The sequence below is a fragment of the Emys orbicularis genome, chromosome 4, assembly GCF_028017835.1.
Source record: "Emys orbicularis isolate rEmyOrb1 chromosome 4, rEmyOrb1.hap1, whole genome shotgun sequence".
NCBI classification, from domain to species: Eukaryota; Metazoa; Chordata; order Testudines; family Emydidae; genus Emys; species Emys orbicularis.
Window position 1 is genome coordinate 115,696,324 of NC_088686.1, and position 12,998 is coordinate 115,709,321.

Here is a 12,998-nt window from a genome sequence, read left to right on the forward strand (position 1 = left end):
ACGTCGTTAAGTGAGGTGGCCCATTACTCCAGGCCTATCCATGTAGACAGCAAAGGTAGGGGATTATGGCTGTAGAGGCAGGTTATAGTGTCCAATAGGAGTTTTAATTCTCTTCTCTGCCCCTCATTGGCTTAATATGGGACCAAAGGGGGAAAACCCCCTAATCTGTGGCAATCTGTGAAATTAACCAGAATGGCATTGGATGGGCAGAGGTATTATTATCTTTATTGAAAGTTTACAGAAATACAGTAGGAGTCGGTATACAGGATATATGCAAGTTCTCCAAAGGTTGCCTACGTTCTCGGCATTTGCAGGAGATTCCATGGAGGAGTTTTGTTTTGTTTTAATTCTTTGGGGTTTATCGGGCGGCTTCAGGATTCTCTACTATGAACTCTCAAGGATAAAGCTCTCTGGGGACGGGGAATGGTAAACTAGTCTGGCCTTCAAATGAAATTCAATGAATAAATGTATAAAAAGAGGAAAAGAACAAAATATACAGGGGAGTGAGGGGAAGAGAGAGAGAGAGAGGACGTGGTAGCAGCCTGAACACATCTGATATGTCCTGAATCTGCCCTGCTTTACTTCTCAGTTTTATCTCGCAGTAGCAGGCATTTTTCCTCCCTCTCTTGAGCTCTAAATCAGTGCACATGCTTCCCGGTAGATCTGGAGTTCAGCTCTCCCAATAGGGCTATTTGCTGTTTTCCATCTAAAACACAGCTCAGCGCTTGGGCTGCTTATGTAACTTTAATCAGCGGATCGTCGATGACACAATGTTCTCTCTGACTCCTCAACCGCCACTATGGTTGCAGCATCTAGCTACACAGCTATTGGCTCATGTTGTGGTTAGTTCTAAGCTTTGCATATTGTCATCACCCACTTTTGTTTATCATGAAAATAAATATTTTTCTGTAAAAAATGTAAAAGTAATTTCTTTTTCTACAGAAGTTCAAATACCAGTCAGGGTTGGGAGTTGCTTGGTGGGTTTTACTTTGTATTTATTTTTTGCAATCAAGATGGATTGTTGTTTCATGTCCTTGCTGGAGGAAATTCGATGGACACTTCTGGCACTGAGGCATTTCGGCAGCGGCTGCTGGCCTTGCTCTAATAGTCAGTGAGCGGGTAGCGCAGGAAGATGAAGACAAGGATGATGCAGAAAGTGGCGAGTGCCGAGCTGGTGATGTTAAAAAGCCGGGCTGTCTTGGCATCTTCAACAGCTCCGTTCAGGTCATTGAGGAGTTTCTTATCCCGGACCTGAGACAAAAAGAATTTGGAGAGACATTAAAAAAAAAAAAAAGACAAGCAAACTAACCAGCTTAAAGTGATATAAGCAGGGGTTAGTGCGTGTGGACACTTTGTACCTGTTTCTACTGCATTCCAAAGTTGGGTGTAATTCCTGGCACTATCGTGCATTCAGGTATGGATGCTGGGTGCACTATAGGGTGAATTCTAGCACTAGTGCATGCTTCCTATTGTATTCCGAAGGTGGGAGTGTGAATCCCAACACTAGTGAATACTTCCTATTGTATTCCGAAGGTGGGAGTGTGAATCCCAACACTAGTGAATGCTTCCTATTGTATTCCGAAGGTGGGAGTGTGAATCCCAACACTAATGTGCTGGGGTTTGGGTCCCACTGCCTTTAGAGTGGGAACGCTGGCACTTGTTCCATTGTGAATGTGCTTTCTACTGCATTCAGAGACTGGGAGTGTGAAATCTGGCATTGGCTCCTACTGCAGTTAGAGACCATGCACAATCCTACAGCATATTAATATGGCTAGGTTAACGCACTCTTTTGGCAGGTCCTATGCAGTTTACGCCTACCAATGCTGCAACTGACAGTTTTCAGCTGTAATGTCATGGTCTTATATGCACGCTATTTCAGAGGCCGTGACTTTAAACGTGTCCATGTTGGGGGAGGACAGGATGGCTCTGAAGATTGGTAATGACCTTGTACACTCATGAGTTTGACAACAGTCCACGCTGATAGTGACCGAATGGTGTTATCACTCAGCAGCTGGTCAGTAGTTTACAATATATCAAATATGCTGGTGTTCTCAGTCCAGTTCGTAGCAGATGCATGTCCACACCACAAAACCACCATCAGAACTGACACTGATTAGACCCTGGCCAACAGTCTCAGCAAACAGGATAGGGACAGAATGGGCCTGGAGATTTACCTCTTCACTCCCAGAGGTGGTCAGAGTGGGGCAGCAGGGGAATGCTGTCCTTGTTGTACCTATTTCGGGGATGGAGGATTTCAGCCTCCAGTGGCTGCTGCTTCCATCAGACCCTAAATTTGCTCTCAGAAATGTGAACACGTTTATGGTGCTCCTGTCTGAACACTAGATGTCGCTGGCAAGCCACGTAAACCGCTGAGCCTGCACCACAGTCCTACCTAGAAAGAATCGAATGCTTTTTATCGACCAAGAGTTTTCCAAAAATACACCAGGATTGATTTAAGTCACTTTTCAGTGATTTGCTCTGTAACTCTGGCAGCACTTACAAGCCGACGCTGGCCTGGGAGCTTGACATGACTCACTGGACACAGGGCGGTAACGGCCGCCTCAGTCCCAGCAAATTGCTGTGTGATTCCAGCTCACGGAGGCCTGAAGCTCATTCCAGACCTTGGAGTAACGTCCCATGCATTCTAATATGTGGATTCTTCCACTCTGTTGCCCTGGAGGGGAGGGTCCTTTGCGAACACACTCCCTGCTTTTATAATGCTTCACACTGGCCTCTGGGAAGGAGTCTTTCGCTGACATAAGGGGGCATGCGAGACCCTACTGCGGCGGTCAGTCAAACACGTGGCACATGTATGTTAAGTATCTGTACCTCACTCCCCCACCCCCCATGGTGCATCTAGACCTGGAGAGCGTCTAGTGACACGACCAGACTGTCACACGCACCCAGCAGCAACAACTGAGAACAACAGCAGCCAGATGGAGAATGGTGCAGCCAGAGCTGGGAAGTGAGCCACTCTCTCATGGGGCCTGTTGCTCTCCCTGCAGAGCAGAGTAAGCACAAGAAAGCTCCTCCTTTTCTGTGCAGGGCCCTATGCAAAATCAGCAGGGGGAGGGGGGCTTCAGACAGACAAGCCCAAGCCGCTGCACAGCTGAGGTCTGGGGATGGAGGAGTTCGGAGGTTAAGAGTACAAGTTTCATTATCTTGGGCGGAAGGGAGTAGGTGTGGGAATCAAGCCCCAAACACCATGTAGTGAGCACCAGAGCCCACCATGGATACAATCCTAATCTGTTGGCAAAGCTGCCAGCAGGGATCTCCCATTACGAAAGGGAGCTGGGCAGACGCATGCTCTGTATCCCACGGGGTCAGCCCCACTCACCAGAATGGAAATCATTCAAGGAAGGTCCTAGGCAGAGCTACACTCCTGAGAGGCCGAGGGAGAGAGGGGACAAGTATTCATTGCGTGAGACAAACTCCTCCAGGGACACTTCTACTCCTCCACCTCCCTCCTACTGGCCTCCTCTCACCATTCTTCTCTATTTCTCTCCAGGCCTCTCTCTCCTTCCCCTTCTGCCTCACCCCCCTTTCCCCATTCAGATGCTTCCCACTGGTCTCCTCTCCCTCCCCTCCCTTTTCCCATTTTTTCGTTCCTCCTTTTCTTCCTGCCCTCTGTCTCTACCCCCCAGCTTCTAACTTCTCTCCTTCACTCAGCTCCCATCTCCCCCCTCGTCCGGAGCCGCCCTTTCCTCTCTTCCCCACCCTTGGTTCTTCCCTGCCTTCGCTCCTTCCGCTCCAGTTCTTGCACCACTGAGCACTTTCACAGAGAGTCCCATGACTGCACAGATTGCTGCTCTCCTTCCTCCTCTGCCCTCCTCCCAGCTCACAAGATCTGCTTCTTCTCCCTTGTCAATTTCTGTGCTCCCAGCCCCTCTGTACCAGGAACGCCCTCCTGGACCCCTCTTCCCAGCACCTTCCCTCCTCCACTTCATCCTCAGCCCCGGATCTTACCAGCTTGCACATGTGTTCCAAGTGAGAAAATCCATCAAGGACTCTCTTCTGCCACCTTCCCCAACCCTTCCACCACCCACCCCACACTCTCCTCCTTCACCCTTGTTTCTGACTCTGATGTCTAACCCTCAGCGTGCCTCTGCTCACTCAGCCTGTCCTCCTGTCCCCATCTAGTCCTCTCCACCCTGGTTCCGTCTCCGATTCCCTCCCTTATCACTCTCCCCTCTGCCTCCTTCCCCCGGCATATTATTGATTCTACAGTCCCAGCTGCTTCTCTAATGTCCACCTTCTCCTGAAAACTCCTCCAGCGTGCCCCATGCTCTTCCCCTCTCCTTGATTCCCTCCGCTCTGACTTGTGCCCTCTCTGCTCCACCAAAAATGTCCTGACGGGTGGCATAATATGACCTACCTCCTCCTAGCAAATTCACAGGGAGTCTTCTCTAGCCATACTTTGCTTGAGCTCACTACCGCCTTCAAAATATCTGAGCTTTCTTTTGCCCTCCGCTTTCTCCCCAAGTTCTCTTCTGACTTCTTTGATGGCTGCCTTGGCCTCCCCTTTGTTGGCACTTCATCCTCTCCTCTCCCTCTCTCTGTTGGACTCCTTCAGGGTTCCGTCCTTGGTCCCCTCCTCTTTTCCCATATGCTCCTGTGGCATCAGCTAGCACCTCTATTCAAATGATTCATTGTTATTCATTATCATTTATATTGTGGTAAAGCCTAGAGGCTCCAACCAACGGTCAGGGCCCCACTGGGATGGGCATTGTATTCACATATAACAAAAAGCCAATCTCTGCCCCCAATTGTTTACAGTCTGAGTAAGCTTCCTACAGCTTTCTGTCCTGGCTTCTCCTCTTCTGTCTGGGCTCCCATCTCCAATGCCCACTCGGCCATCACCCCTGGTAGCACAAACTCAATCCCCCTAAGAGCAGATGGACATTTCCTCTCCTTCCCTTCTCTGTCACCAGTAAGGAGTTGCCCATCCTCCCTGTATCCCGGCCTCACCACCGTCTATCTCGATACTCACATGACCATTACTATGATACTTCAGTACCCCACAAACATTAAAGCATGTGTCCTCACAACCCCTCTGGAAGGCAGAAGAACAGCATCTCCCTTTCACACAGGAGGCACAGAGATGCTAAGTGACTTGCCCAAGGCCACAGAGGAAGGCTGGGTGGTAGAGACAGGAATTAAACTCAGAGCTCGTCTGTCCCAGTCCAGTTCCTAGGGTTCAAAAAAGAACTAGATAAATTCATGGAGGATAGGTCCATCAATGGGTATTAGCCAGGATGGACAGGGATGGTGTCCCTAGCCTCTGTTTGCCAGAAGCTGGGAATGAGCGACAGGGGATGGATCACTTGATGATTACCTGTTCTGTTCATTCCCTCTGGGGCACTTGGCATTGGCCACTGTCGGAAGACAGGATATTGGGCTAGATGGACCCTTGGTCTGATCCAGTAGGGCCATTCTTATATTCTTAATCACAAGTCCATCCCTTCTCCATGTCACTTTGCGAGTGATAACAGCAATTCTAGAAGGGATTATACCACAGGACTTAAACCAACCTCTAATCATTGGAGATTCAGAGGAAATTATCCCACATCTGCCTGCTGCGAGGTCTCTATTCCTTCCTTTGAAGCATCTGGTGGCTAGCATGGTTAGAGACGGGATACTGCACTAGATGGGCCTTAGATCTGATCCAGTATGGCAATTCCTACGTTTCTCTCGCCTTCCTCCCCACACCTCCATAGACAGCCTTTAAATCCAGTCTTGCACTTTAACTTCACCAGATCCAGGTTCTCCTCTCCAACCCCACTAATGGAACTTGTACCTGCCTTGGCCAACTTTCCCCCGGACAACTGTCACTGCCTTCCCAGGCAGCTGCTCACCTCTCTCCCTTCAGCATATCCAGAATGCCAGCACTAGAGTCATCTTCCTCTCCTGCTGTTCTGTCCACACCACCATCTGTCCCTTTCCACTCCTGTTAGGCTTCCTGTCTCATAGTTCATCTGCTCCAAGCTCCAGTATCTCTGATCTCATTTTCTCCTACTGCCCAACTTTCTCCTATGTGCCTCCCAATCCTCCCTCCTCATCTCTCCCCTTTGTCTCTTTCTTGCACCTTCATGTGTTCTGGACTTGGAAGTCTCTTGTCTACTTGTTTGCTCAGTGTCCACTATCTTCTCCTTTCAACCCTCCCTTTCTTCCAGGGATCTTTCCTGCCTTGGTTTCCTCAGCAACGCTCTCGCCACAAACTCCTTTGTCCCCCTCAGATCCTCAGGAGCAGGGGACAGGTCACATTGTACGGCTGTCACGTACTGTGTTAGTGTACCATGCAGACACATGCATTTTAATAATAATAATTCTGATATGACTGTATCTAATGCTGCTTGGGCTTTGCTATCCAACCTGCTGCTGGTTGCATGTAGGCTGTGTGCACTGGCTGGGGGGCCTGTAGACCCATCTGCTCCAAATAGTACACCAATTTCTGCTTCACTGCACACAAATAACTTCCCATGTTGGAAGAGGGTGGAGAGTCTCGGATTGCTCTACAAATTGGTTGTAAGCCCTCCAGCTTGTGAGCACCTCTGGTACAGTCTCTCCTCACGGACTAGCACTAGGATCTTGTCTCATTGGCTCGCTCTGTCACTGGACTGCTTGGGAAGCAGCTGGATTTATTTTAATTCCTGAAAGTTGTTGGTCTTCTAAGACAGTGTTTCTCAACTACCAATCCCTGAGATCTTCGGGGCTGGCGCTGGTCCCTGAGATCTCCCCAACACAGTTTAGGAAGGCAGCAAGCCGGTCCCTGGTATCAAAAAGGTTGAGAAACACTAAGAGAACAGCCTGAGAGGCTGATGTCTTTTCTCATGGAGTCATTAGTACCATACGCCTGCCTGAGAACTCAGGAGATGCAACCTCCCTCATTCCACAGAATCACGGGAGCTAGACCTCTTCGGCCATTCTAATCCCTTTTCCTCAAATGCAAAGATGCAACATTGACACCCTCATCCGCTTACACTCTAAATAGACAAGACTGACAAAAGGTAGGAGGGGACACAGAGAAAGGAAGTGCCCAAAATCACCCACCTAGGGCACAGCCAGGAATAAGACCTAGGTTTTCTGATTCTCAGCCTTGTACCTATCCACTACACTTCACTGCCTCTCTATGGTTAGATGTGCACTAAAACCTGATCTCCACTGGAAAGGAAAGGCTCCACAAAGTAAGCTCTTTATCAGACACAGGTGTAGCTGCACCACTGTTATTCTATCCATTTTCCTTTCCACTTTAAACTGCCATTGGTAGAGTTGGAGCAGTAAAAGGTACAATCAATATGGCTCCAGCACATACATTACTCATATGCAGAACTTATGTTCATTTAAAATGGAAAACAGGCTATATAAATGCAAGGATCTCAGATGCCCTGTAGCTCCCACACGCTTGGTGTGATGCATCTTTTGGCAGTAGCATAGGATCACCTGATGGAACACACACATGGGAAGATTTTTTTAAAATCAGTAAAACCCTGGAACTATGGGTGGACACAAAAAGGAGTCTAGGTTCCTCATTTTCCTGATGTCCATATATGCATCCTGACATTAGACTTCCAGAATAAAAACTGACTGTGATCCCAGCCTCTCTGATCTACTGCCTTTTTGTGTAATTGGTACATTGAAGGATTTGGCTTTCCCCAAAGGTCTCTTGTGATAAAACTGCTGGTGATTGATCTCTTAACAGTAAGTGCTGATGCATCATTTATTAGTGCTTAGAGCCGGGAAATAGGAGAGAGGGGGGAAGCAAGCTGAATAGCCTGTGCAAAAGTCAAGGCCACAAAATTTGCTTCTGGCAAAACAAAAACAAAACAAAAAATCATCTTCCTAGCCAAGTTTATCAGGTGGTGTTGGCATCTGTGCTGTACTAATGCTAGTGCTGACATGGGCTTTCAAATCTCTCTGCACCCACGTCTAATCATTCCCTCCACCCTCCTCCAAATACACACATCCATTCACAACTAGGCACAGTTTTTCCTTTCCATCTCGCTGATCCTAGAGACCAAGGAGTGCTGGGGCCAAACCCTCAGCTGGTGTAAACTGATGCAGCTTCGTTGCAGTCAACAAAGCTATTCCAATGTACACCAGCTGAGGATCTGGCCCACTATGTGTTAGAAAGAGGGAGTATAAGTAAAGACCAGATGTGCAGATACAAAGCTTATATCAAATACTTGGCTTGTATGTTGTAGCCTGTGCCCAGTCTCCACTTGGTATGTTTCTCTGACTGAGAATGTAAGCTCTTTGGTGCAGGGGCCAATGTGTGCCTAGAGCATCTAGCACATTTTGGTGCTATTGCAGTCTAACAATCTACACACAGCGAGAGATCTATAGAGCTCTCTAGCCACACGCATCCTGGGAGGCATGAAGACAAAGAAAGAACAGAAGTAAGTGTATTATTTCTGAAACATTTTTAAAGGCAATATTAAAGCACACTAAAGGCCCTGATTCAGCAAGGTACTTAAACACGTGCTTAGCTTTCAGCACAAGTGGTCCTAATGAAGCCGATGGGACTCTGTGTTTTTGTTATTTAAAACAATGTTTTTTAGGGTTTTTAAAATGTTTACATTATGTGAAGTAAGTTTAAAGAACAAAATCCAGGGACCCTAAAGCTGCACCCTAGGCAGGAAATCACAAGCTGTGGTTCCCAGTGAAGAAACACCTTGGTTTTATTCATAATAGCAGCCCTGGTCCCGCAGCCTCATGGACTCCACTGGGTCTCTACTCAGCATGGTGCTCCTTGAAGGAGTGGGGCCTAAATCTGCACGTCTAAACTTTGCTTCAGGGGACAAGAAGAAGGTCTAACTAACAGGACATTTTTCCCAGTTATTTTCCTCATTCCAGTCTTTTCTTACCTTATGGGAAAGCCCTACAAAATGTAACAGAGATAGAGATGAAACCAATAGGGCTCTGTAGAAATGACTCTAACGTCCTATAGCAACTAATAAAGAGTGGAGGTCTTTTATGCACTTGTGTGTACACAGACACACACATACACTCACCACGAAAGCTTATGCTCCAATATGTCTGTTAGTCTATAAGGTACCACAGGACTCTTTGTTGCTTTTTACACACACACACACACACACACACACACACACACACACACACACACACACACACACACACACACACACACACACACACACACTCTCTCTCTCTCTCTCTCTCTCTCTCTCTCTCTCTCTCTCTCTCTAGCAGGGATATCATTCTCTATAAAACTCTATAGGATGGTTAAGACTATAGAAATGACCACATTTTCTCTTCCATTCTATAGGCCTTTCCCAGGGGAGTTCTTTTGCTACATCCAGATATTCCCCCATTTTCTCTCTTATGCGGCTCTCCCCATCATGGCCTGAAATATCGTGGTCACTATCTCCTTGCCATTCCCTGACTCTGTCATGGATCTCTGAGGAACGTTATGTTTGCCGTTTTTATTCTGCCAAAGAACTGAAGCTAGTCGAGATGGGAAAGACCTGCTGGGCCGTCTAGTCCAGTGTTTCTCAATGACTGGTCCGTGGACTGGTGCCAGTCCCCAATATCTCCCTGACACAGTTTAGGAAGGCAGCAAGCTGATCCTTGATATCAAAAAGGTTGAGAAACCGTGGTCTAGTCCATCCCCTGCCAGAGCAGGACTGTACCCTACAGCTAATTCACCCTGTCTGGTTCAGTTTAGTTGTATATTTCTCAAGTGATGGGAACTACCCCACTTCCAACAGGAGACTGTTCCACAGACTGATAGACAGTGCTGTCTCCTGATCTTCAGCTTATATTTTCCTTTTCCTGAGTTCAGCCTAACTCTCCTAGTCATTCCCCCCCCACCCCCCTCATCAATGGTTCCCTTGTGGGGGAGAAGCGTCCATGTTATTAAAGCAAATTTAAGCTAATAAACACATGAGGGGGGGGCAGGGGAGAGGGGAAAAGCCTATTCCTTGTCCTATACTGGTGTGCCCATCCCACGGAGTGTTACGGGGTAAGCAAAACTTCCATACCATCCTTGTTTGATGTTGGCAGTGGCCCTAAATGTCCTTGGGACAGCCCTGGCAATGGTAATGCTCAGCACTTGTATAGTCCTTTATATTCAATGCACTTTACAAACAGCAGTGAGTTAAGCCTCCTGACACCCTGCAAGGAAGGTGAGTGAGCATTCTCACCCCTATTTCGTGGATGGGGAAACTGAGGCACAGAGAAGGTAAGGGACTTCCCAAGGTCACCCAGCGAGTGGCAATCAGAGTCCCTGTGCTCAGTGGTCTAGGCCACACTGACTCTGCTATAACAGAACCCCAGGGCCTAGCTGGTTCAGAAACAGCCTCCTTGTATTCTTGTGGAAGTCACAGTCACTGGAGTTAGATGGGGTTAATTGATCTGTTTCTGTGATGAAATCCCTCTGTACACTGGCCTTCCTGTAAACGCTGCCTGCCAAAACACATCCACTAGATTCCTGTCCCCGAGGCCACCCAAACGATGACACATTCAGGGCCACCCAGGAGCCTGGTCTCATTTACATATATAATTATCTAATTGCTTTTATGAAAAAACAAAACCCAACAACAACAAAACCCCTCCAAACCCTCAGACCCTCTCTTCCTTGACAGATGATTAGAAACTGCTTGCTGGCTGAGTTCACCAGCAATGAAATCCTGCAGCCAGCTGGTCTGTTCTCATCTGGCACTTACAGGGAATAATTCCGGAAGGTTTCATGGACTCAAAGGATAGCGTTACCTTAGGATAGTGTTACCTTACAGACACGCAGAGGTCTGGAGCCCTCAGAGAAGAGTAGCAGACTGGGGCAACTGGCCTCTTAGAATCAGACTCTGACTCCATTTCGAGGGTGATCTAGCAAACAGAGAGCAGGACACAGGCTGCAGGATACAGGCTGGACACCCCTGAACTACTCAGGTCCCATTCTCCCTGGGCTGCACTCTGCACGCTGGCTCCCAGTTCATTCATGCATCTATTTCCATTCCTCCCTTATGAAGCCCTCCATGGTCTTCCATCACCTTAGTTAGCAGACCTCGTTTTCACATTCCTGGCAGGTCTCCAAGGCTGGCCTTATGGTTTAGGGGACCCTGGGGAGAATCAGGCCATGAGCTGCTTTCCTCACTGCTGCTTTAGCCAGAGCCAGGGAAGGAAACAAGTTGCTTCATGCCTTTCTGGTCCCACTGCTAGAAGAGGAGGGGCTGGGCTCGGAGTGGCAGAACTTGTAGAGGATGGGATGGGGGGGACAAAAGAGCTGGGGCACAAGTGGCTGCTTGGTGTGTTTGTGCTTAAAGCCAGTCCCACCGATCTCCCGGGTCCTCCAGTTTGCACAGTTGCTCTTTTCCCTCCTTCTCTTTGGAGCCCTCACTATCCCCATACTCCAGGAAACACTCACTAAGGACCTGATCCAAAGCCTGCTGAAATCAATGGAAGGACTCCCAGCTGAGTCCAGATTTAATCAGCCCCCTAAGGAGTTCTTGAAAGACTGACTTCCTTTTCCAGTATTGGGCCGGATCTTTGACTTTGCATAAATCACCAGAGCTCCCCTGCAGTCAGTGGAGTCACTGATTTACATGATTTGAGGATCTGGCCCAGTGCCTCTAGCTAAACTACCATATGTAGAGCCTCAGCATGCTGGTACCAGACTGATGTGAGAGGCTTTGGTGCGTGGAACACAGGACTGCCAGCCAGGATTTCCAAGATTCTATTCCCAGCTCTCAGATGGACTTCTTCTGGGACCATCACCAAGTCACCTCAGTGCTCTGTGCCTCAGTGTTCCTGTCTGCAAGATGGGGATAATACTTGTCCCCCCGCAGCCTCCCCCCCCCCCCCCCGCAGAAACGTTGCCAGGCTGAATTAAGTTTGATTTGCAAAGTACTGGGAGGATGTAAAGAGCTTCTTATCATCATCATACACCTGGGAGCCCCCAATAGCCTATCGGCATTCAGGATTCCGCACCACCAGTTGAAGCCCTCTCCTATGGCGATGGGGGTTGCCCCACGCAGGTCTCCAGATGCTGAGGGATTCTGGCTACCTGGGGAGGAAGTTGTTTGTCCTCCTGGTAGTAAATTCAACTGTTCTAGTTCTCAGAATTACGCTATAACCAAGCCCGCAGACGAGTGAGAATTATAAATCTCCAGTCACAACAAAAGCCAATTCAGAGCCATCGTCACTGATTCCTCTTATCTCTCTATCTAGATTCTTCTGTGGTGCCCATCACCTTGGTATCTAGATGCCATGGATAACCACAACACTCACAAAACAACATTTCCATTCCCAAGATCTCCCCTGACAATGTGTATTAACATGACAGGGCCCGATCCTCCACAGGGGTAAACTGGCATTGCTCTGTTGACTTCAACAGCCACGGCCCCGATTTACCCCAGCTGTGGCTCTGGCTCAGTGTGTTCCCCACAGGGTGGCTTGCAATCAGTACTTACTTTCAAAGAATAGGCCAAAGCGATGAAGCCGAGACAGCAGAAGTTGAGGTATACGAAGTTGAAGATGGACCAGAGATAGTAATCGTTCACCTCGGTGGTGTCTGGGTAGATTTCAATCACCGTCGTGGGATTAGTCATTGTCTTCTTCTCGACAGAGTGTTTGCACTGGACAGCTGGCCGCAGGCTGTCCCCTTTGCAGCTCTTGTTCTCCATGTAGCAAACAGCCGAAGAGGGAGATAGGGCAGGCGAAGCTTGCGGGATGGCAGGAGGCTTGGGAATGCCAGCAAAGCACCCCTGCTGGGGGGGTCTCTGAATCCAGAACGCTCCGTCAAAGGGACACGGCGGGCCCAAGGGGGGTTCCTGTGTTCTCTCCGTGGTGGCTGCTGCAAATTTACCAGACTGTATCCTGGCAAAGTGAAATCCCCTGTGAAAGATTGGGGGTGGGGAGGGGAGACGGAGAATGACGGGGATGGAATAAAGCAGGGGGGATCGAGGGGGCGAAACGGAGGAGAGGAAGAAGAGAGAAAGGAGAGGCAGAGGGATAGAGGAGAGATTGGGGAGAAGAGAGAG

At 48.6% G+C, this 12,998-nt stretch overlaps 1 protein-coding gene across 1 annotated transcript; it reads right to left on the bottom strand.

Annotated features, from left to right (window-relative positions):
- Positions 1–251: 251 nt before the first annotated feature.
- IFITM10 (interferon induced transmembrane protein 10) lies at positions 252–12,722 on the bottom strand. The gene is made up of 2 exons (XM_065404108.1): positions 12,429–12,722; positions 252–1,251 (listed from the first exon to the last, which is right to left on the bottom strand). Exons 1-2 carry the CDS (start codon positions 12,639–12,641, stop codon positions 1,102–1,104), a joined length of 363 nt encoding a protein of 120 aa, XP_065260180.1. The 5' UTR covers positions 12,642–12,722; the 3' UTR covers positions 252–1,101.
- Positions 12,723–12,998: the final 276 nt, after the last annotated feature.